Source organism: Cetorhinus maximus, chromosome 25 (assembly GCF_964194155.1).
Source record: "Cetorhinus maximus chromosome 25, sCetMax3.hap1.1, whole genome shotgun sequence".
Taxonomy (NCBI): Eukaryota; Metazoa; Chordata; class Chondrichthyes; order Lamniformes; family Cetorhinidae; genus Cetorhinus; species Cetorhinus maximus.
In genome coordinates, this window is record NC_135903.1 from 38916491 (window position 1) to 38944394 (window position 27904).

Below are 27904 nucleotides of genomic sequence, written 5' to 3' on the forward strand. Positions count from 1 at the left end.
CAAAGGGAATGGAGTATAAAAATAGGGAAGTCTTGCTAAAATTATACAAGGCACTAGTTAGAATTTGTTCTCTCTGAGGGTCATTAGTCTTTGGAATTCTCTTCCACAGAGAGTAGTGGAGGTTGGGTCATTGAATATATTCAAGGCTGAGTTAGACAGATTGGCTGAGTTAGATTTATGATTGACAAGGGAATTGAGGGTTATTGGGGCAGGAAAGTGGAGTTAAGGCCACAGTCAGGTCAGCTATGATCACATCGAATGGCAGAGCAAGTGCAATGGGCTGAATGGCCAATTCCTGCTCCTATTTCTTTTAATGATCTTGGACAACTTGAACAGCTATGAGCCTGTTTCTAATTTAAGCATCTCTAAATTAAGCAGGAAGCTTTTCAAAAAGATGTCAAGGAATTGTCCCTAGTTTAATTCCTTTGCCATTTTTTCAGGTAGGTTTGAAGTTATCTTAGATTTTTCCTTTAGTTTTTCTCTAAAGTTCTTTTGAAGCCTCAAAGGAATTGATTTGTGTGATGTGCAGATGAGAGAGAGCAGCTTGAGTTCTCTGTATTACGCTGCCCGACCAAGTATTGTATCCACCTTTTCAGCCAGTTGTACTGAATGTGCGATAAACAAGGACTTCTGTGGATTTGGAAACTGCTTTGCAGTTGTGAGAGTTGGCAGTGACTGTTGATGTTGCGGTCATTAGTTTCTTTGCTGGCTGCAAAGCATTTCTTGATTAATTTTTAAAAATGTTTTCACAGGTAACATTCTCCTGGTGAACGGAACAGCATGTGGAGAAATAAAAATCACAGACTTCGGGTTATCTAAAATCATGGATGATGACAGCTACAATTCAGTAGATGGGATGGAACTCACGTCACAGGGAGCAGGCACATACTGGTGAGATCACCCTGCAAGCTGCATGCTGACTTTCCAGCTGATGCGGCCTATTAAACTGAAATCTAGGCTAAATTGAGTGTAAATTTTAGATGCGTTAATTTAGTACCTGTATTGCAACGTCAACTTGTTGCAGCTACCTTCAAATGTTACCGTCCAGAATCTTCCTGTACAAGCCAGAACTGTGGCATCCGGACAGGAAATGATACTATTGGCACCATAGCAAACTGAAGCAACAAAAACAGCTTACGTAATATAAAGTGCCTTTACCATAACAAAACGTCCAGAAGCACTTCACAGGAACGTTATAAAACTAAATGTGACACTGAGCCACAGGAGATATTAGGTCCGAAAGCTTGGTCAAAGAAGTAGATTTAAAGAATCTCTTAAAGGAGGAAAGACAGGTGAGGAGGCAGAGAGGTTTAGAAAAGGAATTCTGGACCTTAGGGCCTAGTCAACTGAAGGCGCAGCGACCCATGAGGGAGAATTAAAATTGGAGATTCTCAAGGGAGAATTAGGTGATCACAGATGTTCTGGAGGGTTGTGGGACTGCAGGAGATTACAGAGATGGGGAGGGGCAAGTCCATGGAGGGATTTGAAACGAAGATGAGAATTTTAAAATCAGGGTGCGAGTAGTGTATTTCAGCAAGGACAGGGGAAATGGGTGAACAGGACTTAGTACGAGTTAAGACATTTGGAGCAGAGTTTTGGACTATCTCAAGTTTATGGAAGGTTTAGATTGTGGAGTCCAGCCAGGAGTGTGTTGGAACAGTCAAGTCTAGACGTAACAAATGCATGAACCAGAGTTTCAACAGCTGGTGAGCTAAGGCAAGCGAAATCCTGCAATGTTACACAGGTGTGAATACATGGTTGGAAGCTCACCTCGGGATCAAATGTGACATCAAAGTTGCGAACAGACTTAAAACAGGGAACAGGATGGAGTCAGTGGCTCCTGAATGGAGTTTGGAATGGGTCCCTGAAAACCATGGCTTCAGTCTTCCCAATATTTAATTGGAGGAAGATTCGGCACATCCAGTACTGCATGTCGGATAAGCAGTCTGATAATTTAGCAATCGTGGAGTCGGGTGGGGTGATGTTGAGGTACGGGCTGGATGTCATCAGCATATATGTGAAAACCAACTCTGTGCTTTCAGATGATGTCGCCAAGGGGCAGCATGTATAGGAGAAATAGGGGGCCAGGGATAGATCCTTGGAAGACACCAGAGGTAACTGAGAAGAGGAAGAGAAGTGATACTTGCTACAATTAGATAGAAAAGAATGGAACCAGATGAGCAGTCACAACCTGTTGGCTGACAATAGAGAGATATTGGAGGAGGATAGTGTAGTCAGCTATGTCAAAGGCTGCAGACAGGTCAAGATGGACAAGGAGGCATCATTTTTCTTTGTCAGAATCACATTAGATGTCATCTTTGAGTTTGGTGAGAGCGGTTTTGGTACTGTGGCAAGGGCAGAATCCTGATCAGAGGGATTCAAACATGGAGTTCAAGGAAAAATGGGGACAAACTTGGCAGGCAACAATACATTCAAGGACATTGGAGAGGAAAGGGAGATGGGGAGTTATTTTGCAAGAACGGTGAAGTCAAGGATTTATTTTGAGGGGGGGCATGATAGCAGATGTAAAGGAGAGAAGGATGGCATCTGAAGAGACAGAAGCATTAACAACATCGGCTAACATGGGGACCAGGAGGGGAAGTTGGGATGTCAGCAGTTTATTGGGAATAGGGTCTAGGGGGCAAGAGGTGGGTCTTATAGACAAGATAACAAAGGTGTCAATCTGAACTATTCTGAAGCATGGAAGATTAATTGTCTCCATGTTGACATTGAGAATAATCTTGCTAATCAGTATAAATATTTCATTTGGCTGTGTTTTGATGTGAGCTACATCTTACTAATGTGGTTTCTAAGTTTTTTGCAATGGTGTGCACAAGCCATGCATGTAATCAGTACAAAATCACTTTTCTAACTGATGGTGGCCAGCAGCAGGAGAAGGTATCAGTTATTGGGGTGTGCAAGTCATCAATGGTGGAACTCGTGGCCATATGGACTCCTTTCACCAATGTTACAACGAAAGTGAAGAGATTCCCTTCAGTCAGCATACAAACTGTACATATTGGCACCATATCCTACAGGTGGATCCCAGGTTACCTGAAAGCCAATGCAATGCATCTTTTCTACACCGATCAACAGTGTTACCATTATTTAACTAAATATATAGGTCAGATCGATAGATCCTGAGAAACTAGGGAAATCATCTTGAGCTGTGGCTCATGATGCTAATCCTGGAAGAAATCAAATATAACAAAGCACTTCTACCACCAGGAAAGAAAGCATATTGTTGACACTTGGAAGCAAAATTTCTGCTGCATAGATTGAATTGGGAATCTTCTATTGCACAGCCCTGGTAAAATGTCCAAACTGACAGTGTTCTGCTACATGCTATGCAGTATTGCCAGCAAAAGAGTCACCATGCAGCAAGTTGAAGGGGAAAGTCATTCTCACCTTGTGGACCATAGTCCTGAGATTTGAGTTGTGAGCTACATTGGCGATGTATTCACGAGACAAATCCAGTTGCAGCTAATAGAAAACTATTTCAGCTAAAATTCAAAATCGCCCCAGGATAAGCATTGTTTATTCCCTATTTGGCCATTTCTACCTTGCAGATCAAATCACTTACTACCTTGATTGTGTGCCTGTGAGTTGGTCTTTTTTACCACACTGTTTTGCTTAAAGACTGTTTGTCATTTGTACCTCCTGCAGAAGAGTTCCTTTGTGTACAGAAATTTTTCTTAATTTCACTTCTGAAAGATCTAGCTCTAATTTTTAGGCTATGACCCCTAGTCCTAGACTCCCCAACGAACAGAAATAGTTTCTCTCTACCTACATTATCTGTTCCCCTTGACATCTTGAAAACTTCGACCAAAATCCCCTTAGCCTTCAAAATTTCTGTGAATATGATCCTCGTTTGTGTAATATCTACTTGTAATTTAGCCCTTTGTGCCCAGGTATCAATCTGGTACATCTACACTGCACTCCCTCCAAGGCCAATATACCCTTCCTAAGATGTGAGGTACGTAGAACTAATCAAAGTGCTTCAGGTGTGGTCCACCCAGAGCTTTGTAGCCCTCAACTTGGCAGCATGACTTCTACGCCCTTGTATTCTAGTTCTCTAAACTTAATGCCAGCATTTCATCGCCTTTTTAATTGTTTCCTGTATCTGCTCATGAAATGTTAATGATCTTTTTCCCGGGATCTCCAAGTCTCTTTGGACTTCCACTGTTTCTAACTTTTCACCATTAAGAAAGTTCTATACTTTTTAGATCCAAAATGGAAGACCTTCTATTTGCTTACATTGAAATCTTTTTGCCACAGTTTTTCCCCATGAACCTATCAAACCCTGTGAACCCTACCACCTGGAAGGACAAGGGCAGCAGGGGCACGGAAACACCACCACCTGCAAGTCTCCCTCCAAGTCACACACCACCCTGACTTGGAAATATATCGCCGTTCCTTCACTGTTTCTGGGTCAAAATCCTGGAACACCCTCCCAAACAGCACTGTAGGTGTACCTATACCACATGAACTGCAGAGGTTCAAGAAGGTGGCTCACCACCACCACCTCAAGGGCAATTAGGGATAGGCAATAAAAGTGCTGGCCAAGCCAATGGTGCGCACATCCTATTGAAAAGAATAAAAATAATTTTAAAAATCTCTCTACAATTTTAGGCTTCCATACTCATTTCTTACAATGCCACCTATCTCAGTGCCCTTGGCAAATTTGGATTTGTGGCTTTCTATCCCATCATCTAAATCATCAGTAAATAGTCGATGATTGAGTAATGTCAACTGGTAGTGTCCTCCAACATAGGTCCTTGGAGGACACTACTAGTCATATCCTGTCAATTAGAGTACCTACTATAATTATCCCCATCCTTGTCTCCTTCCACTCAGCCAATTTCCTAACCAAGTCAATAATCTGCCTTCATTCCATGATCTTCAGCTTGAGCTAAGAGTCTCTTTTGAGAGACTTTATCAAATGCTTATGAAATTCCATATAAATAACATCATGAACGTTCTCCTATCCATTTTAGTCACTTCTTCAATTCAATCAAGTTCATCAGGCATGATGTACAAATCCATGCTGGCTCTCTCTGATCTGCTGAAAGTTTAAGGTATTCAGTCACCCTATTCTTAATTTATAAAATCTAGTAATTTCCCAACAACAAATGTTTAGGCTAATTGGTCTATAATTGCTTCTCTACCTTTCTTAAATCGTGGAATAGGAAGCATAATTTTCCAATCTAAAGGGACAATTGCTGTATCAAGAGAACTTTGGAACATTTGTAGTTAGGACATCTGCAATATTCTCACTCACTTCCTTTAAAACCCAGGGATGGAAACGATCTTTCTGGCTCTGAGCTTGTCACCGTTTAGTGCCATTATTTGTTTTCATTACAGTTGTTTTGCTTACATTAATTCTGGTGAGTTAGAAACTAATATTAGTTTCCTTGGCGTGTCCGGCATGCTGACCTCTTCCTCAACCTAAATACTGATCCAAAGTATTTATTTAACAAGTCCGCCATTTCCTCATTTTCATTAACAGTATCACTATTATCTGTTTTTAAGGGCCCACCTAGCTCCTGACCACCCTCTTTTTTCCTAATAAAATTGTTCAAAAAAAATATTGTGCTACTTTTGATTTTCCACAGATCCTGATCTGCAGTTTCTGCACTGCATTCAATTTGCAGGATTTATATTCAACTAACTGGGTCTTGCAAGGTAGTGAGGTTCACAACATGAAATTTTAATTTCCACCACCTCCCCCTGCTGTTGCATTCTTTTGCCTGCTGCTACCACAGGACCGGAAAATCTAACCTCATGTTCCCTTTAACTGTTGAATCAACCAACTGGATAGTGCAAAAGCTATGGGCCTTGACAATATTCCAGCAATAGTACTGAAGATTTGTGCCCTAGAGCTTGCCACACCCCTAGCCAAGCTGTTCCAGTATAGCTACAACACTGTGTGGAAAATTGCCCAATATTACTTGTTACTTGTCAGCCCAAGCCTGGATATTTTCCAGGTCTTGCTATATTTGGACATGGACTGCTTCAGTATCGGAGGAGTCGCGAATGTGCTGAACATTGTGTAATCGTCAGAAAACATCCCCACTTCTGACCTTATGATGGAATAAAAGTCATTGGTGAAGCAACTGAAGATGGTTGGGCCTAGGGCACTACCCTAAGGAACTCCTGCAGTAATGTCCTGGACACGAAAAGCAGAACAAATCAAACCTGGCCAATTACCGTCCCATCGGTCTACTCTCGATCGTTAGCACTGTTGATGACCCCTTTCATTACTTTACTATCAAGCGGCACTTGCTTAGCAATAACCTGCTCACTGATGCCCAGTTTGGGCCAGGGCCACTCAGCTCCTGACCTCTTTACAGCCTTGGTACAAACATGGACAAAAGAGCTGAACTCCTGAGGTGAGGTGAGAGTGACTGCCCTTGACACTAAGCATTTGACTGAGCGTGATATCAAAGAGCCCTAGCAAAACTGGAGTCACTGGAATCGGGGAAAACTCTCCACTGGTTGGAGTCATACCTAGCACAAAGGAAGATGGTTGTGGTTTTTGGAGGTCAGTCATCTCAGCTCCAGGACAGTAAGGGATCATGGCTGACCTGATAATCCTCAACTCCACTTTCCTGCCTTTTTCCCATAACCTTTGATTCCCTTACTGATTAAAAATCTGTCTATCTCAGCCTTGAATATACTCAATGACCTAGCCTCTACAGTCCCCTGTGGTAAAGAATTGCACAGATTGACTACCCTCTGAGAGAAGAAATTCCTCCTCATCTCTGTTTTAAAATGGGTGCCCCCTTACTCTGAGATTGTGCCCTCTGCTCCTAGACTCTCCCACAAGGGGAAACAACCTCTCAGCATTTACCCTGTCAAGCCCCTGAAGAATCTTTTATATGATTCAATGAAGTCACCTCTCATTCTCCTGAACTCCAATGAGTACAGGCCCAACCTACTCAACCTCTCCTCATAAGAAAAACCCTCCATCCCCAGGATCAACCTAGTGAACCTTCTCTGGACTGCCTCCAATGCCAGTACATCTTTCCTTAGTTAAGGGGACCAAAACTGTTCACAGTATTCTAAGTGAGGTCTAGCTAGTGCCTTGTATAGTTTTAGCAAGATTTCCCTGTTTTTAAACTCCATTCCCTTTTGAAATAAAGGCCAACATTCCATCTGCCTTATGTAATACCTGCTGAACTTCTATGCTAGCTTTTTGGGATTCTTGCACAAGGACTCCCAAATCCCTCTGCTGCAGCTTTCTGCAGTCTTTTTTTTACAATTAAATACTATTCAACTCCTCTATTCTCGCTGTCAAAGTGTATAACCTCACATTTTCCCACATTATACTCCATCTGCCATGTTTTTGCCCACTCACTTAACCTGTCTGTATCCCTCTGTAGACTCTTTGTGTCATCCTCACCTCTTGCCTTCCCACCTATTTTTGTGTCATCCGCAAACTTGGCGATAGCAAATTCATTTCCCTCATCCAAGTCATTAATATATATTGTAAATAATTGTGGCCCCAGCACTGATCCCTGTGGCACTCCACTTGTTACAAGTTGCCATCCTGAAAGTGCCCCTCTTATCCGAACTAATCTGTCTTCTATTAGTTAACCAGCCCTCTATCCATGCTAATATACTACCCCCAACACCATGGGCCCTTATCTTATTAAGTAGCTTTATGTGTGGTACCTTATCGAACGCCTTTTGGAAATCCAAATATATTACATCTACTGGCTCCCCTTTATGAATCCTGCTTGTTACCTCCTCAAAGAATCCTAATAAATGTGTCAGGCATAATTTCCCCTTCATGAAACCATGCTGACTCTGTTTGATTACATTATGCATTTCTAAATTCTATGCTATTACATCCTTTATAATAGACTCTGACATTTTGCCAATGACCGATGTTAAGCTAACTGGCCTATAGTTACCTGTTTTTTGTCTCTCCCCCCCCTTTTTGAATAAGGGTGTTACATTGGCAGTTTTCCAATCCTCTGGAACTTTTCAAGAATCTAAGGATTCTTGCAAGATTACTACCAGTGCATCCACTATCTCTGCAGCTATCCCCTTTAATACCCTAGGATGCAACCCATCAGGTACAGATGATTTATCGGCCTTTAGCACCATTAGTTTCCCTAGGACTTCTTCTCTAGCGATAGTTATTGTATTTATTTCCTCCCCACCCTTTTGCCAGAACTGTGCAAGTTTTTGTAGAATTAAAAAGTACAAAAGTGCACCTCTTGGCCCTTCAGTCCATTCGTCTATGAGTGATACACTCGCTGTGTTTTTGGCTTAAAGTTACCCATTCCTGTCAATAATCTTCGCCACACCACGGCCAGAGAGAAAAGCAGGATGGTAGTGTGCACTTGTCCCTTTGCCAGGCTTCTATTGCAACTGACCACTACGAGGCATTGCCATGCTTGCTGCTGACTTGTCTGTCTGTTGTGCCTTAATGAAGATTCTGGCTTAAAGAACTTGTGTGTGAGAGAGATTATGGTTACGAAGCAATTAGCCTCTAGAAAGCTGCAGTTTGTTAGTTCTCCGAGTCCAAATGGCACAAACACTGAATTGTTGGATTTTCTGGCTGGCCTGCCATTATTCGAAGCACCTGATGCAAGACGAGCAGGTGTGGTTTGGATCAAGAATGCCATAAGTAAGACCGAATTGTCCCTCTGTGATTACTCTGCTTAGATTGGTCATTGATGTCTGGACCATCTGCATCTAATGGAATTGTGACCACCCAGTTTTAGACAATAAGAGCCCCCGCTCCTCCTCCTGGGAAATTACACTTCTACAAATATCTTATTCTCTGCCAGTTCCCAGTAGCTCAAAGTCAGGGAGCTGAGATACTATATATAGTTCCAATTTAGAGGACTGCTTGTAGATAAGTGAATGTATTTTTTTTGAGTGCATTGGATGGGATGCACATCATGTGTTTTGTGCAGATGACATGCATATGTTTTGGTACATTGGGTGGGGTGTGGGTACAGGTTCTGTAATTGTGGGCAGCGTGAATGTTTTATGTATGGGTGCTGTCCACAGAATGCAGGTTATATGCGTTGGGGCACAATAGGTAAGGTTCAGTAGGGGTGGTTTGTTTGTAGGATTGCAGTGGGCATGGGACATATAGTTTGTATATGTAGCAATACAGTGGGCAGTTAGTATCAATAGTGGTAGAGTAGGAAGGGGCACAAAGTTTGTATAAGTAAGGGTTCAATGGACAGGGGAGATTGTGACCTTTTCCATACCCTCAAGTGATCACTGGTCTTTTGAAATTGTTTGAGGTCATAATTTGAACTTAATTAGAGATTGAGTTGCAATGCAATTTGCCTGTTGCACTGAAACCTTCTTGATCCTACTTGCCCAATAGATGTGGAGACTATTTTTACTGATGAGACGTGTGAAGGACCTACTATGGTCCTCATTTACTGTGGGCTAAACGGCTAGCATGGATAAACAATGAAGTCTGCTGCTTGCCAACATATTTTTTTTATTTGTTCATGGGATCTGGGTGTTGCTGGCTAGGCCAACATTTATTGTCCATCCCTAATTACCCTTGAGAAGGTGGTGGTGAGAAGGTGGTGGTGAGCTATCTCCTTGAACCTGTATTTAAATCACTGATGTAGAACTTTGAAGCTCAATATTCTAACATCCTTCTCTTGCTTATTAGGTATTTGCCTCCTGAATGTTTTGTGGTTGGGAAAGAGCCTCCTAAGATTTCCAATAAGGTAGACGTATGGTCTGTGGGAGTTATCTTCTATCAGTGTCTCTATGGACGCAAGGTAACTTCTGGTTTCTGCTTTCCTTTAAAAATACTTGCCTTTTACACAGAATTGTTTTCATTTCCGTTGTGGTATTGCAAAGTTGACATGAAAAGCATCCTCTGCTGCATCCAGTTCAAAGGCTGTGAGAGGCGTTACATAAATGTGAATCCTTTTGCTTCCTTTTCCTCTTCCACCCTCACCCCCCCTCAAGGCAGGATGGAATGGGTTGAGGATGGCATGAGAGGAAGGGGTGGTATCAGAGGAGTGGATGAGATGATGAAATTGGTTAAGTGTGGCAAAATGGCAGGATAATTATTTGATACAACTTTTATCCAAAAGCATTCTTTGTGCTAAAAATGAAGTCACTAGATTTGAATGAAAAAGTTTCAGAAAAGATATCAGGTGTTTGAAAAGCGTTGGTTCTATAGACAAGGAACATTTTAACAGTCTGTACCCTCCAGAATTTTGACACATTCTATCTCCAATGGGCATGCCACCGCACAAACATAGGCCAGAATTTTCCAGTTTCCCTGTGGCGGGGGTTGACGAACCATTGAAATCCCCGTTCACGTTGGCAGGACCGGAAGATCCCGCTGACGTGAAGGGCTGGAAAACTGTGGCCATAGACTCAAGTAAGACGCAGTTATAATGTTACTGTGAAACTTAATGAATCTTAAACAAGGGCTCTGTCACAGAGCAAGAATCGGAGCTAAGAGGCTGTTTTCTTTGCTCAGCGCTGCAATTATAACAGGCAGGTTTCAAGGAAATAGTGATTATTCCTCAAATAATATTGAACCCCTCAGAAACCTGCCGTTTCGACTTGGGAGAAACCCAATTAGACTTTCATATTCCAAGACTATAAACAAGTCACAAGGTCAGACTCTTGACAAAATTTATATTTATATGCCCAGACCTGTTTTTGCACTTGGACAGCTTTATGTTGCTTTTTTCCAAAGTGAGAAGTTTGATTTAAACATTAAAGTCTATGGTGAAAGAATAGCTTGAAATCCTGTATTTAAAGTAGTACTATTGCAATAAAGATACTAATTTGACCACAAATGTTTTGTGGGTTGCTGCTAGTTAAACGTGTAAGCCTAGACATCTGCTTAGTTGACCATTCACAGCTCAAAGCAGTTGACACACTGGCCAATTGCAGCATTACCAGTTTCTTGGCTACTTGGTATATTCTGCTTTACTGGCAGTTTCAATAAGGTACATCTAGTAATGGATGTTCCTCTTAAACAGATGTTCATAGAAAATGTTGGTGTCCTTTAATATTTGAAATGTGGTGGAAATTGCAGTGGACTCATGCCAGAGCTTGCAAAGTATGCTGGATTCTGGAGGGAGCAGATTTGGATGTGCTGGGAGAAGTGAAATTTTCCATTTTAGAAGATTATTATCTGGCCCTTGAAGAATGCTAGTCTGTTTGCCCCTTTCTGGTGCACAGCTCTTTCTCCGTTTGAAACCAGTAGCCCTGGGACTCCCCGTTGTACAAGATTGGGTGAGAAGGCAGATGGACCCAGGAGGATCTTCAGGGAAGGTGCCAGTGTTGTTCAAGGTTAAATGGGTTTTATGAACACTGAGTGCTTCTTGCTCTCTATTAGCCTCTTACTGGAGCTTGTGAATGATGATCTGTAAAGACAAAATGGTAGAGATGTATCTGAAGTTTGCAAGGCTGAGGGTTCTGTCACTTTGAGAGCTTGTAATATGTTGATGGCTGTTGTGAAGTTGTACATGCTTTCACTTTCAAGCTTCAGGCTCATACACCATTGACTGCTTGCTGCTGCTTTTAGCTCTGACGTGCTTCCCTTTTTCCCCTCCATTCCTTAGCCATTTGGTCACAACCAGTCTCAACAGGACATCCTTCAAGAAAACACAATTCTGAAAGCTACAGAGGTGCAGTTCCCCCAGAAGCCAGTGAACAGTGCAGAAGCAAAGGTAAGGCGATCCTGCCAAAGCGCATGATAGATGTGAGATAAACAAAGCCTAGTTAATATGAAGCTGCCTGACCCTGCTACTTTATTGTATTCACCAAATTGGTCGCTGCTATAATGCGGTCCGCTAAAGCACAAAATTCACTATATAACACACCTGCCTTGGACCCCAAAATTTTCTTTTTAAGTTTCTTGACCAACAGTGCAAAGGCAAAATTAGACTCACCTCGGTGCTCCAAACAGAATATCACAATGAGCTAAAGTATCTGTCTCATTCTAGAATAGAATAGTTCAATGCTTTAGGATGTATCTACTGCAAAGGGTATTGTACTGTAGCAAAGTTTAACGTTTTCTGACAAGATTATCGTGCACATTTAGAAGTCTAACTTCTCCTTTTTCTAACTTTATTTAACATCAATTTAAGTTGCACAGATAGAATAACAGTATGCACATACATTCAATCCTCTAGAATTTAATTTCCAGGACAGAAATTTGCGTGAAAACAGCCAGTAGATTTGACGCTTTTATAGATGAGGTTCAATGACTAAAAGTTTGTTTTGAAAAGAACATTTAGCCAGAAGGAGTGTAAACTTAAGTGAAATATTTTCTTTTATGATGTACACAGATCAAATGTTGCACATTGATTTGGATGGATGTTCAGATTGATATTGAATCTTCCCACAAAGGAAAAAGATTAGCAGACTAAAATGTTGATTAAAATCCACCATCCTTACTGTTTTCTACTTTTAGTTGTAATAAAGTGGAATACATCTCATTACTATATATTTTGGCCTATTTAAATAGTCAAGTTAATCCCAGCTTTGATTCAAATGATTTGCAATAAGCTATTTTTCACCACTATTATAGCTATAAACCTAGAAGTTAAAACAATCTAATTTCCAAAGATGGATCATAGGAAACAAATGCAGGACATAGTTAAAGCAGATCTATGTGCTTGTTATTGATTAATTTCTCCGTAATTGAACAAGAAATGTCTTTACGCAGGACTTCTGAAAGGACCTCATTATTATGCAGTCTCGCCTATAACGTAGTCTCGATATAGACTCCGTGGACCTTGTTGTAACAGGATCCCAGTGTAATAATCCATTTAGATCTTAACAGGCAGTTTTGTTGCAGTTGCACAAAGCATCTAAAAACTGATATAATGAATCCCAGTGGTAGGACTTGTGCGTGAGCACAAGACCCTCCATGGATTGAATTTCCATGTTTTTCTGGAGAGAAAATCATTTGTGTGCATCTCTTGCACACCCCCATTATTGGCCAGGTATAGAGTAGCACTGATGGAGACTTGACGACGAGCTGCTCCCTCAACAGTTAAGTGGGTAACGAGGCAGGGTGAAAGTACCTGGTGGGGTAAGAAAAGATTCTTCACATAACTAAATAACTTCAACATGGTGACTTTGTTTTTAGGCTCACACCTGACTTTGATGGTAATATTGATGTGCTGCCTAGAAGAGTAACACCAAATCTTATAGCTGTTGGCTACCGTGTAGCTACAAGGATACTTCAGTTTGGGAGAAAATTGAAACTGTCAAGTACTCACAAACAATGCAGTTTCTTCATTTTGAAAGCAAAATACTGCAGATGCTGGAAACTTGAAAACTGAAACTGAAAATAGCCTGCAGGTCAGGCAACATCTGAGGAGTGAAACTGAGTTAACCTTTCAGGTTGATGATTTTACATCAGAACCGGCGTTTCCAGCATTATCGTAGTAACTCCATTGTCACTGTTCAAAATCTTGTAATTAATTCCCTATGTAACAGGGCTATGGGAGTACCTTCACCACACTGACTGGTGCAGTTCAAGAAGGCCCACCACAACCTTCTTAATGGCAACTAGAGATGGGCAATAAATCCTAGCCTTGCCAGCAGTGCCCATATACCCAGGACACGTAAACAAAAATGTTGGAATGGCATTTTTCTTAAATATTTAATTAAAATTGCGTGATTTGACCTTTGGGGGCATCACAGTAGAACTAGTCCTTTGCCTCACTTACATGATCAGTTCCAGCAGGGAACACTGAATAGCTATCCAAGAGGAAGATGAGAGTCATCAATAAGGCTGTGGAGTGTTTGTTCACAGTTGAAGAGACTGGCTTTGGTCTTTGCAGTTTTTGATTATTGGGATCTTCCTAGTCATTGTGGCTCAGCTATTCATTTGGATATGTTTGCTGACCCATCAAGGAGGCTCTGTTTGAGGCTGTTGGGGAGAATGTGAAATAGCCAAACAGGACTTTTCCCACAACAAAAATAGAAAATGCTGGAAAAACTCAGCATTTCTCTGTGGAGAGAGAAAAACAGCGTTAACGTTTTGAGTCCGTATGACTCCTCTTCAGAGTGAAGAAGGGTCGTACGGACTCGAAACGTCAACTTTGTTTTTCCAGCATTTTCTGTTTTTGTTTCAGATTTCCAGCATCTGCAGTATTTTGCTTTTATCTTAGTATTTTTCCCAGTCACGTTATGTCAGTACCCAAAACAAGTTTTTCTATGGCAGCAGGTTTTCTTGGAATACAGCATCTTTGCATGTGCACCTATTCATTTCCACTCTCCCAAGATGATTCAAGGGTTCTTTGTGAATTGATGGATAAAATTCCGAGAGTTAGTCCTAAGCATGTGATTGGTCCAAACTGCTCTGGGCATATGCAAGTAGACCAATTGTAAATCAGTCAGCAAGCATGCCCTGGGCATTCAAACTTCTCACTTATTAGTGCATGTTAGCTCATGTTGAAAGTGATATTTATGGATCGAATATAAGACTATCTTAGGCCACACAACAGAATTGTTTCAAGTATCTGCTCCCAAGTCGCCTTTCATTGTTCCTAGATTTTGATTGCCAGGCAACAAATGCAATAAAATACTGAAATAAAAACAGAAAATGTTGGAAATACTCAGGTCAAGCAACGTCAGTGGAGAGAGAAACAGAGTTAATGTTTCAGGGCAATGATCTTTCTTCAGATTGTGGCTGCACTTCATATTTATGTCATGCCTGACAATTGCCTTCCTGAAGGGAGAATGGGCAGAGAATATGACCCAATTGTGTATGGAAATCACCGCAGTAATGACATACATAATTAAATATTCTATTCTAATTGTTGTGTTGACAATGTATGGATATGACACTGATACTGTCAGGATATTTGTGTTTCTGATGTTTGGAGTAGAACATTATGGAAAATGCTTGGTCCAATATCCAATTAATCTTGACACAGTGATGATCAGCAGAATCTAATGGCTGTTCAGCTTTTTGTTAGAGGGAGTGGTCAAGCTGTAATGTTATACAGGCTGGGACTCCTAGATAGAAAGATTTCTCTGTGCCTGCCCACCGTTTCAATCTTGTATTCTGGATCAATAGCTGAGGGGCAAAAATGGTAGTTGAGGAAAATGTTCTTATATTTGTTAAAACTGTACGAAAGAGATCCAAGAGATAAATGCTTTCCTTGTTGAGGGCTAGATATGATATAATGCCCCTCAGTCTCAATCTGATTAATGCTTCCCCACCTTTAGTTGTGGAGAGCTAACCCCACAGAAATCATTCAAATTGAAAGTTTATAATAAGTGGAAATGGTGTTTGGAAGAATAATGAATACAATCCTCCAGTTGTAATGTTCTACCTATCCTTGTATTATTCACACTATTAATTGACCCTGGAATAGTCAGTTTGCATGGCAGACATGGCAATCTTTCTGATAACAATTTGGATATGGCTTATTTATTCTTGGGATGAAGGCATCACTGGCTAGGCCAGCATTTACTGTCCATGCTTAATTGCCCTTGATAAGGTAGCGGTGAATTGCTGCGGTCTGTGTGGTGTAGACATGCCCATGGCGCTGCGGGGTAGAAACTTCCAACGTTTTAACCTAGCAACAATGAAGGAACGATAATATAGATCCAAGTCAGGATGGAGTGTGACTTGGAGTGAATGTTTAAGGTAGTGAATGGGGTGCTGATCAAGTGCGTTGCTTCGTCTTGAGTGCTGTTGCTGCTATACTCATCCAGGCAAGTGTCAGTGAGAGTATTCCTTACCAAAATAATAATCATATTTTATCCAAGAAACACATTCACAGTCCAAAGGCTGAATTGCAGTGTGACTTGCATTTTCAAAATTCATATGTAGACTAAGTGATCAAGTTATAAACATGGAAACATGACAATCACGTAGCAACAAAAATAGACAAATAAATTGAGCAAGTAACAGGGAAGTTGTTGATGGGATATTAAAAGAAGGAAATTAAATTAAAACTGTATTAAAATAACAAACCAGTATACTATTCCAACATTACTGACACTTACGTACACATAGGTTTCATGATTAAGTACTTCAATGCGGACCCGAATCATGTGAGGAATAGGGCTACAATAGTATCTTTCTGTCCTAAATTTTACAGGATTGAATTTAGTCAAACCTCTTGAGTTGCCTTGGTGGCTGTGGACATGTTGGTGGTGGCCAGTTCTGAAATTGGGTAGCTTGCATAAGGGATTTTCCAAACTTAGCACAAATACTAACTCTCCTTCTTCGTAGAGTTTTAAATTTTATGACATGAAGAGCATCGTCTGTTACCAAGGGCCTAAGATTAATCTCAGTACAGGCTTCTGTATTCTTTGAGTGGTTTGCACATGTGGTGCCCTGGCCTCACATGAGGGCAGCGTATTCGACCAAGGGACAGACGTGGCCAGTGTTAATCAACAACAGGCTGTGTATAAAGAGTCTGAAAGGGATCAGGATAAACATCCATTTATTTGGTTTTTCTGAGCGTGCTACCAACTTGGCCATTCCTCTTCAAGTTGGCTTGAATGTGAAAACCCAAGCCTTTCACCACCTTGCCTGCTTTAGTAGCCACATTATTTAAATGGTGAAACCCCCCTCCCAAAATGTTAATATTGGGGAATTCAGCGATGGCAATGCTGTTGAATGTCATGGGGAGACGGTTAGATTCTCTCTTGTTAGAGATGGTCATTACCTGGCACTTGTGTGACACGAATGTCACTTGCCACTGATCAGCCTAAGCCCAGTCTTGCTGCATGTGGGCATGGACTGCTTTAGTACCTGAGGAGTTGTGAATGGTGCTGAACATTATGCAGTCATCAGCAAACATCTCCACTTCTGACCTTATGATGGAGGGAAGCTCATTGATGAAGCAGCTGAAGATGGTTGAACCTAGGGTACTACCTTGAAGAATTCCTGCAATGATATACTAGAGTTGAAGCAATTGACCTCCAACAACCACAACCATCTCTCTTTGTGCTAGGTATGACTCCAAGAAGTAGAGAGTTTTCCCCCCTGATTCCCCTTGACGAGAATTTTACTAGGGCTCTTTGATGCCACACTTGGTTAAATGTTGCCTTGATGCCAAGGGCAATTATTCTCACCACGGGGTTCTGAAGTTGCCCTGTCATAGTTGACCTCACCCATCATGTTATGGAAAGTGAAGATCACATTGAGTAGCTTTGGCAGGCAGCCAGTTTTCTCCAGCAGCTTAAATAAACCGCCTCTGCTCACGTGGTCGAATGTCTCAGTGAGATCAATGAAGGCAATATATAATAGTGTCCTTAGTTCACAGCATTTCCCTTGCAGCTGCTGTGCTGAGAAGATCATGTCAATTGTAGATCTTCCAGTTCAGAAACCACACTGGGATTTGGGAAAAATGAGTTCAGCCAGGACTGCAGTCTGACAAGGGCAACACTGGCAAATACCTTTCCCACAATGCTCAGCAGGGAGATTCCTCGGTACTTGTTGCAATCACTGCGGCCTCCCTTGTCCTTGAACAAGGTCACAACCTTTGCATCACCATATCCTAGGGCACTCCCCCCTCGCTCCAGCAGAGACAGAGAAGTTTGTGCAGATGTTACAGGAGTGTCGGTTTTCTGTGTTTGATGAATTCAGGAGATGTAGCTTCAGCACCTGGAGCTTTGCCCATGGCAAGTGAGTTAATAGCTTTGCTAAGCTCCTCCACTGTGGGTTCAATATCCAGCTTTGCCGTGATGGACAGGACTTCTATGGTATCTAGAGCTTCCTAGGTGACAGTGTTCTCCCTAGCGTACAACTCATGAGCGCATTCCACCCATCTCTCCGACTGTTTATTGCATTCAGTGATGGCTTTCCCTGCCTTGTTTATAACGGAGGAATTTATCTTTTGGCGGACCTGTTATTTTTTTGATCTCTTCATTCATGCCCCAGCATGTGTCAATAGACATGTGAATATTTTGGCAGAGTTGCAAACTGCCTAGCAGTCTGTTGGCCTTTTTACTTGGCTCTTAATACATTCAGGGGATGCCTGACTTGAGGTGGCTGGTAGCCTGACCAATGGATCACAATGGTCCCTCCCGCTATCGGAGACGGCCTGTATCACTCGTTCTCTACGCCAGTCGAGTTGGGCTTAAAACCCATAACTGCTGTCTCCCGTGTTGCGTTAATGCATTGCAATGAAATTGGAGTGTCCTCTGCAGGGCAGAAGCCTGGGCAAATTTATGGAGAACCTCAGCTGTCCAAACATCAGTGTGTCCCTCTCGACCACCCCAGTGAGTCCAAAGGATGCAAAGCACTACATTTGGCACTGACTTGTTTACAGGAGTTGCCAGAAGGATGACATATTTAGACATCAGTCTGCCTTTGGGCTGCACTCCAAGTTTTTTTTGTCACGGTTTACTCCTTTAGCCTTCATCTTTCCAGAGGTATCCATCCACAAGGCAGTGGAGCTATTGGCCCATAGTTGGGATTTTGGTTCATGAGTGCCAGGGCATGTCGACATCCTGGTGGGCCTGCACACTAAATGTCCTCTTGAGTTCCTCTGAAGCTTTAACTGGATGCATGGGTGACCCAGTTTCTGTGTCGCAATGCCAAGACAGAGCTGAGAACTTGATGATGGAGAGGCTGTGCACTGACTGGGAGAGACTTATACATTTGGCTCTCTTCGCATTGCTGCCAGCCAGCAATGTCAGCTGAAAATGAGAAGCAAACTAACACACACGGGTTAGCACACTTCACCCACACACTGGATGCATCATATCGACCTGTTGGACACACAGTGCATGTAGTATATATGCTTAGCCTTGCATTTATATAGGCCTTTCACAACCTTGGAACATCCCAAAGCACTTTGCAGTCAATTAAGTATTTTTGAAATTTAGTCGCTGTTTTAATGCGGGGAAAACCAGCAGCCAATTTGCACAGAGCAAGGCCCCACAAAAATAATGAGATAAACAACTAGGTAATCTGTTTGGTGGTGATATTAGTTAAGGGATTTTTTTTTTTTGTTATCCATTCACGGGATGTGGGCTTCGCTGGCTGGGTCAGTATTTATTGCCCATCCCTGGTTGCCCTTGAGAAGGTGGTGGTGAGCTGCCTTCTTGAACCGCTGCAGTCCATGTGGTACACCCACAGTGCTGTTAAGAAGCAAGTTCCAGGATTTTGACCCAGTGACAGTGAAGGAACAGCGATATGTTTCCAAGTCAGGATGGTGAGTGACTTGAACGGAAACTTCCAGGTGGTGGTGTTCCCATCTGTCTGCTGCCCTTGTCCTTCTAGATGATAGTGGTCATGGGTTTGGAAAGTGCTGTTGAAGGGAGTCTTGGTGAATTCCTGCAGTGCAACTTGTAGATGGTACACACTGTTGCTACTGTGCATCGGTGTTGGAGGGAGTGAATGTTTGTTTATGTGGTGCCAATCAAGCGACTGCTTTGTCCTGGACGGTGTCAAGCTTCTTGAGTGTTGCAGGAGCTGCACTCATCCAGGCAAGTGGGGAGTATTCCATCACACTCCTGACTTGTGCCTTGTAGATGGTGTACAGGTTTTGGGGAGTCAGGAGGTGAGTTACTTGTCACAGGATTGTTAGCCCTGACCTGCTCTTGTAGCCACAGTATTTGTATGGCTGGTCCAATTCAGTTTCTAGTCATTGATAACCCCCAGGATGTTGATAGTGGAGGATTCAGTGATGGTAATGTCATTGAACATCAAGGGGTGATGGTTGGATTCTTTCTTGTTGGAGATGGTCATTGCCTGGCACTTGTGTGGCGTGAATGTTACTTGCCACTTGTTAGCTCAAGCCTGGATGTTTTCCAGGTCTTGATGCATTTGGACATGGACTGTTTCAGTATCTAAGGAGTCACAAATGGTGCTGAACATTATGCAACATTAGTGAACATCCCCACTTCTGACTTTATGATGGAAGGAAGGTCATTAATAAAGCAACTGAAGATGGTTGGATCAAGAACACTACCCTGAGGAACTCCTTTAGTTACCCTGGAGCTGAGAGGACTGACCTCCAACAACCACAACCATTTTTCTTTGAGCTGAGTGGCCCTTGCAGAACCCAAACTGGGCGTCAGTGAGTAAGTTATTGCCAAGCAAGTGCCACTTGATAGCACTGTTAATGACCCCTTCCATTACTTTACTGATGATCGAGAGTAGACTGATGGGGGGCGGTAGTTGGCTGGTTTGGATTTGTCTTGCTTTTTGTGTGCAGAGCATACCTGGGCAATTTTCCACATAGCCGGGTAGATGCCAGTGTTGTAGCTGTGCTGGAACAGCTTGGCTAGGGGCGTGGCAAGTTCTGGAGCACTGGTCTTCAGTAATATTGTCAGGGCCCATAGCCTTGGCAGTGTCTTCAGCTGTTTCTTGATATCACATGGAGTGAATCGAATTGGCTGAAGACTGGCATCTGTGATGCTGGGGACCTCCGGAAGAGGCCAAGATGGATCATCCACTCGGCACTTCTTGCTGAGGTTTGTAGCAAATGTTTCAGCCTTATCTTTTGCACTGATGTGCTGGGCTCTTCCATCATTGAGAATGGGAATATTTGTGGAGCCTCCTCCTCCAGTGAGTTGTTTTGATTGTCCTCCACCATTCACGACTGGATGTGGCAGGACTGCAGAGCTTAAATCTGATCCGTTGGTTGTGGGATCGCTTAGCTCTCTCTATCACTTGCTGCTTATGCTTTTTGGCACGGAAGTAGTTCTGTGTTATAGCTTCATCAGGTCGACACCTCATTTTTTGGTTTGCCTGGTGCTGCTCCTGGCATCCCCTCCTGCACTCCTCATTGAACCAGGGTTGATCCCCTGGCTTGATGGCAATAGTAGAGTGGGGGATATGCCAGGCCATGAGGTTACAGATTGTTCTCTCTCGCGCCCTCCCTCCCTCCCTCTCTCTCTCTCGCGCCCTCCTGCCTTGCACACAATTTTACATGCCAAGTGTATAAATATTTGAAAAAGGATAAAGGGCAGAGAAGTGGTACCAACTGGGTAGTTTTCAGAGATGATGGTGAGGAGATGCACAGTGAATGCCTTCCTCTGTACTGAAACATCCTGAGTCCATTTTATACTTTCCTCTTCCTTTGAAACAATTCCAAACGATTTGCCCAGATAAAATGCAGATGGCTATTCTTGTTTACGTTCAAGTTCCTCATTTGCATAATAAACAAAACCATACCTTTCAGTTCCCTAGGTATTGAATATAATAATTCACTCAGGAAAAAAATGTTTCAGTCTTAGTTATTTGACTTGCTTCCTTGTCAGTACCAAGATAATCAGATACTTGTCGATATTTGAGAATTCTGAACTTTCATGGCACTTTTTCTCTAATTCTATTACAGGCTTTTATCCGTCGCTGTTTGGCATATCGTAAAGAGGACCGGATAGATGTTCAGCAACTTGCCAGTGACCCATATTTGATGCCTCATATTAGAAAATCAGTGTCCAGCACCAGCCCAGGTGTGGTCGCATCAACCTCTGGATCATCTAATAACAACAGTTCAAACTGAGCATGCAGGCTATCCGCTGAGAGGGTACATTAAAGAAAAGGAGTACAGAATCCGTACTGGTGATATCCTGATTTGTACCAGGTGTTTTCTCCGTGTCTGTCCACCTGTGGGAAAGAACGTCCTCACTGATTCTCCGAAGCGGGATGGACAGAGACTGCGATGCTCCAGGCTGGAAGCAAGGAGGCGATGACAGAGGCTATGAATCACGGACCATGACTGATGGCTGCTAATGAAAAGGACAATGATCAGAATCTGCACCCTTCTCCCATGTCCCTTGTCTGTAGCCCAGACACAACCTTGAACTGAAAGTGGCTGAGTGCTGGAAGAGTGAACAAGATATTTGTTTTTAAATGCTTTTAACCTCTCCCAACCCCCCAAACTGCAAATAAAACCCGAATTGGTAACATCTGTTTTAAGTTGAGCACAAATATTAGACTGGGGACTTGACTGTTCCAAAGTTTTTGAGGCTGCCTGTTGGTGGTAGTGGTGTTCTTTTTGAGTTTGTTATAGACAGAGTCCTGTTGGTCTTAAAAAAAAATTGGACCTTTTCCTTCTCCCCACCCCCATCCCACATCCCAAATTCCTGTCTATTTACTTTCTGACTCTTTCTACACTGCTTTGTCTTACACTGTTCCTGCAGTAACCTTAACATGTTGCTCATTTTCTGCTCGGGTGGATGTAGATTGAGACACAGACAACACTAAGGCTTTGAAGAACCTGCAGCAGGAAAAATACTTTTTGATTTGATATTTGGGCATCTGCTTTTTTCAGCCTTTTTTTTTTCTTGCTTCCTCCTAGCGATGGGTTATTTATTTCTTTTTATTCCTTTTGCTCGCCCCCCCCACTCAAACCAGGCATTTCACTTTGGCTTTTGCTGGGTCTTGCTTTCCAAAGGCATATGCACAGTTTAGATGCCATCCGGCACTTAATGACTGAGTGCAATACAATATTTGTGATCCACTCTTGGTTTCCACCTGAATTTTTAAATTTTGGGAAAATAACTGAAAATAATCATCTGGCAAAATGCAGGGTCTGGCTTTCACGTGACTGGTTTTATTTCTGTTTTTAAATAATAAACCTTTCCAGGTAGAATGTTGTCTTATTACATTAATAGTTGAAGTTCAGTTTTTTTTTAAAAAAATGAATTTGAGAGGCCTAGTTCATGTCAGCAAATGTTGACGTAGTGATTTGGCCGCATCCCAACCCAACCCTTCCCGGGATGAGGGTCCCTCATTCTATAAGAAAATGACCGGTTAACCTGCCAACTACAGATCCCTAACTTGTTGGTCAGAGCTGAGTGAAACCCTGCTGAACTCTACCCTGGGCCCTATGGTTGGATGCAGTTAGTCAAATTAAAAGCGTCCCACCCATAGGGGATATTTGATCTTTTGGATAAGCAGAATACGCTTCTGAACATTTTCCCAAGTATAATGCCGAATGTTCTTTTTTACTTGGAGTTTGAGGGAAAACTAGTATCAAAAAGTGTGGAGTTTTTATTGTTTTTTTTTAAATGAGTAAATCTCTTATTGCACTGGAGTAAAATTTAGTATAAATGAGGTAACTTCAGCTCAGACTAGTATTGGAGTCTTACAGCATCAAAGGAGGCCATTTGGCCTATCATGCCTGTGCTGCCCCCGTTTTTTGTTTTGTTGGGTGAATAAATCCTTTGAGTAGTTTTGAATGAAATGATTATCATGTTTGCTTTTACTGAAGTAAAAAGAGGGCTCCATGTTTACAAAATACACTATATCCATACTGTGTCTTTTGAATGCAGGTACTGATTTGTCAGTCCACATTATCTCAACCTGAACATGGATGATTATTATCCTTTTCTGGGGAGAGTGGTCTTGCTCCTGAACTCTCACTAGGTCTATGTGCACAACATATCTTTTCAACAGTAGCAAATTGTACACTTGCATCTGAAGGGTGTTGGCTCAGAGTGGAGAGGTGCTGCCCTCCTCATCATGTACGTGCTCTCCCACTCTCTGCCCTCTTGTGTACTCCCTTTACCTTTCACTTTCCCTCTTTTATTTTAATCCCCCTCTCGCTTGCACGAGTATGCACTCTCAGTAGCTCCCATTAAGTATTACATTGGTGTTGTTTTTCCACCTCCAGAATTTTAATCAATAAATTCCTTGAGGTGATGAACTAGCCCTATGGAGATCTGTGAGTTTCAACTAGTGTCTGAGCGCATACTATACCTATGTTACCCGGAATCAATCTTTCCCCTCTCTTTCTCAACCAGGAAAATATTCAAGGATCCTCCTTTATTAATAGGGGGCTATAGACCAAAATTAAAACACTTTTTTTTAAATACTTATTTTCACATTATAGCCTTAGAGTCCCTTAGATTTTTTTTAACTGCATGGTTTCATACCCTTTTCGGAATGGTGAGATAAAGTGAGAAGAATGCACTTTCCCTCTGGTACGGCTTAGGATTCAAGTCAAACCCTGTTGAGCAAACGATGATATTGCTTTGGTACAGTAGCAAAACTGAAGTGTGGCTTTGTGTGGTGAGTTGTGCAAGGAATTCTGACGGTGGTCTGAAAATATTAGCTGGCGAGATAGCTTAAAGTGCAATGTGGAATCTACTCCGTGAAATAGGTGCAAGCGAACTGCAATTTCACGAACCTTGGTGCAGCATAACCCAGGAATTTGTATGAAGGGAATTCACTACAAATCCTCCTCTTAAACTGTCCTGAATCTTTAGAAAGCAAAAGCTGGGTACAATTTCAAGGTTAAAACGATTGAACTCTGGAATTGGTGCTGGGTCACACAGGGACATAGCCTGACTGCATTGTAGTCCAAAAAAAGTAGACAACTCAGCATGGGTGAGCTGTATCTGGCCTTCCAGTGAAGTCTTGAGTCTTGGTATCTAAGTGGATCCTTTTGACATTAACCTGGGGTAGCATCTGCAGTAGTTCTACCTTGTTGAAGTATGGTAAAAGAGACCATTTAAGCTATGGAGCACAATTTATTAATTTGGTTAAATAAGTGAGATTAGCCCCTCCCCAAAATTAAACTGAACGTTCCAAGGTTGTGGTCAGCAATTGAATATACATGTCTTTGCTATTAAAGATAAGGAAATGGTAAGGATTTAGGCCCCATCAGTATGGTTTATTGTCATCTGGTTTTGTCTAGAAAGTGGATTATTTTCCTAGCATGCAGACCCACTGGTGTCCAAGTTTAGAGGATGCTGGACACAGTGGGAGCAGAACTGCCCTCTGATTTAGCTGGGTAAACTAAAATAGTAAACAAAATTCAGTTAGGGCCATTATTAGTAACTTTAATGAGCGACCCAGATTTTGTGGCACTGTATCTGTGGAGAAAGTTTTTGAGGTCCCTAATTGGAATAGAATCATCTACACTGTGCTGCTGATGTGCAACAACCAATCCTAATTCTATGGCTGAGTTTAAAACATCATTAAGGACTAACAGCACTTAATGGAGTGGTTAAGTGTTATTTCTGTATTTTTAAAAATTATATTTGGCTTTTATACTGATTTTATTGAAGGACCGATGCAACTTATTGTGTACTTCAACTTCAGTGCAATGTAATCTGTTTGAATCACATTAGGTACCTTATGAAATCAGTATTGTTTCCTTTTTTATTAAAACACTTGTCTGAAATTGTACCCAAACAGCAGCAAGCGGAGTGTAAGATATATACAGATATCCTGGGGAGAGGCATGGAAAGGGCAACTAAGTCTAATTTCTGATGATTTGCAACCAGAGCGTGCACTTTGCACAGAGCATTTCTATCTAGTTGTTTAGGTTTGGCACTCCTGTACTTGGTAACAGCTTTGTTAAGAAGGAGTTTGACTAACTCTTACCATCACCTAGATCCTCTGGGGCTGCATTTTCGATTCACCCGAATACAGAAATGATAGTGGGTGTGGATGGAAGAATGATCGTAGTGCTCAAACGAGAATGGTTTGCCTTAACATAAATCTAAGTATCTGCGTTGTTGTGCAGGATTAAATTGATATTTTTGGCAAACAAGCATTAGTCTTAATCCACAATACCTGAAGATTGGTACGAACAGCAGAAATGGATCCCTGAAAATGTCTGAAAATAAGACAAGCTTGTACATGTCTCTGTAAGGGGTGATGAGGTTCTTTTGCACAGTGGATAATTCTGTTTGTGTGAGGTCAGAATTTTTTTTTTTCCTCTGGGAGAGAATACGCTCACCTTGCCAAACCCTCTTTGCTTAGGGTGATCCTCTTTTCACCTAATGTGTGTCCACCCATTATCCACCCAACTATAATGAATTGTTAGTGTCCATTTCAGTTCTCAAACATCCACTTACCAAAATATTAAGGAAAGTTTGTGTTTAGCACATTTCTGATGGGCATTAAAAGATGTGATGCCAAGTTGCTATGATTCAAGTTTCTGAACAAATCTTAAATCTTGTACCTTTTAAACATTGACTGGAGCTGGTTTTCTTCAGGGGAGGAGGACTACTTAGTGCTTACGGACAAATCATTCTGTTCGCCCTCGTACCAATAAACATCCAGTAGACTTGAAGATGTTCTTTCAGTTCATAGTTTATTATGGTGAATTTCATGACAACTTGATAAGTCTTTAGCAGGTTTTAAAGTGGATCCATGTAACGCTGATTGTAATACATGGAATCGCTGGACCTGTGACAGCTCCATGACAAATGATTTATAAAGGTACCAGATTTTCTTGGTGAGTTTTAGTCCCTCTCTAATCCAGTGGGTAGGATCACCTATAATGTTCATTTTTTTTTTTTCTGGAAACTATTTTTTCAGATAAGGAATAAAGTAATCCAGACTTTATTTTGATAAACTGAACATCACATTTTTTAAATCCCAGTTTTTCAATGCTGTATGGTTTATTCCTCCTATTATGTGTTTTTTTTTTTCCCTCTTTGGAATTTTGTGTCCCCCAGTTAGTACACTGCATATGAGCAATCTTTGGGCAACTCCCTCCTCCCTCTGCTCTTGTTCCCCTCCACGTCCCCAACAATGCACCCCGCAGCTTCAGCAGTGTCCCCTTATGGCTGATTATCATTCAGCAGTTATACATGTGCAGAAACTTTGGTTATAGAGTGTTCCTTTCAGTTTCTTTCATTGCAGCTAGTTTAAACACTGTGAATAACTCCTGGTTTGGTAAACTTTCAGACCAGTTTATTTCTCCCTGTGGTTCCTCTTTCCAACTGTTCTTTTTTTTTTTAAAAAAAAAAGAAAGATATTTGTACAAATGCCTCTATTTAACTGTATACTGTAGTGGTATGATGACGATTCTGATTTCAACTACGTGAGCCTCTTCTAGACTACGGCTTTACTTTTAATGTACAAAAGAGAAACAAAATGAAGGGGTGAAGTTAAACCGGTACGGATATTTTCTTTTGAATCAAAAGGAAGGTGCCATGGAGCCCCTGTGAGTATGTGTCACTGTGAAATACATGCTTGGTTAATAACCCAGTCTGTTGATGAGGGTTGCTGTGTATATTTCAAAAAAATTGTATTGCTTTGACTGTGCGGATTCCAAACCGTTAGATGTCCATTGATAGCTGCTGCAGTGTAGAAATTGTTTCTTTTATTCATCTGCTAATAAATTCAACCTCATAACAAACTTTTAATATTCCTGAGAATGTTTTCTCTTGTCTGGTGTTTAACCTGGCCTGTGGTGCTCTAGAGGGTGTCGAGTTCATTCACCATGCCTGGGAACTGGGCGTCATAACTGATGAAATGTGGCTGCCTTACCTCTGATTTAAACCTGAGCCAGGCCCAAATATTTATTGGGTTACTGAGAATACAACCAGAAATACTAGCCTTGGCAAAGTTTACACCCTACTGGTCCTTAATCTATTCAATGTGCGTCTGTGTGAGAATGGAAGCAGTATCTGACTTGCTGTTTGGAATGATACAATTTTTTAAAAAAGTGATTCAAAGAACGTTGCAGGGGAGATGCAGTTATGGAGAGTATCCTGGTTTAGGATTATGGACTATAAATGAAAAGGAAGACTTGCATTTAAAAACACCTTTTATGACCTCAGGACATAAAATTTTATTTTTTGAGTGTAGTCACTGTTGTAATGTATGAACCCTGGCGGCCAGTATGCACCCAGCAAACTTTCACAAAACAGCAATTTGATAATGACCGGATAACTTGTTTTCATGATGTAGGTTATGGGATAAATATCAGTCAGGATACATGGAACAGATCTTCTTGACTGACCCTGATCGCAACTGGGTATGTAACTGAGTTAATGCATTGTTTAACTTGTTATCATTTGATGTATATTACTTGAAACAGTTCTGCATGACCTGGTTTTGTGGTTCAAGGTGAATGGAACAATTTCCATTTTGGGTACCGATGGTAGAATCAGGACCAGCTATAGCCAGATGCAGAGTTAAAGCTCTCTCTCCCATTAATTTGCCTCAGCCCCTACTGCTTAATGTTGCTTAATTTTCCAT

General features: G+C 41.7%; 1 protein-coding gene across 6 annotated transcripts in view; it reads left to right on the forward strand.

Moving 5' to 3' along the window:
• The window catches only part of tlk2 (tousled-like kinase 2), a 146240-nt gene extending 124253 nt beyond the window's left edge, over positions 1-21987 (forward strand). For all 6 annotated transcript variants that reach the window (XM_078529826.1, XM_078529828.1, XM_078529830.1 and 3 more), the window contains 4 exons: positions 753-891; positions 9659-9770; positions 11583-11690; positions 21291-21987. In XM_078529826.1, the coding sequence (XP_078385952.1) occupies positions 753-891; positions 9659-9770; positions 11583-11690; positions 21291-21458 (527 nt within the window). In that variant the 3' untranslated portion in view covers positions 21459-21987. The remainder of the gene's footprint in view (positions 1-752; positions 892-9658; positions 9771-11582; positions 11691-21290) is intronic.
• The last annotated feature ends 5917 nt before the right edge of the window (positions 21988-27904 follow it).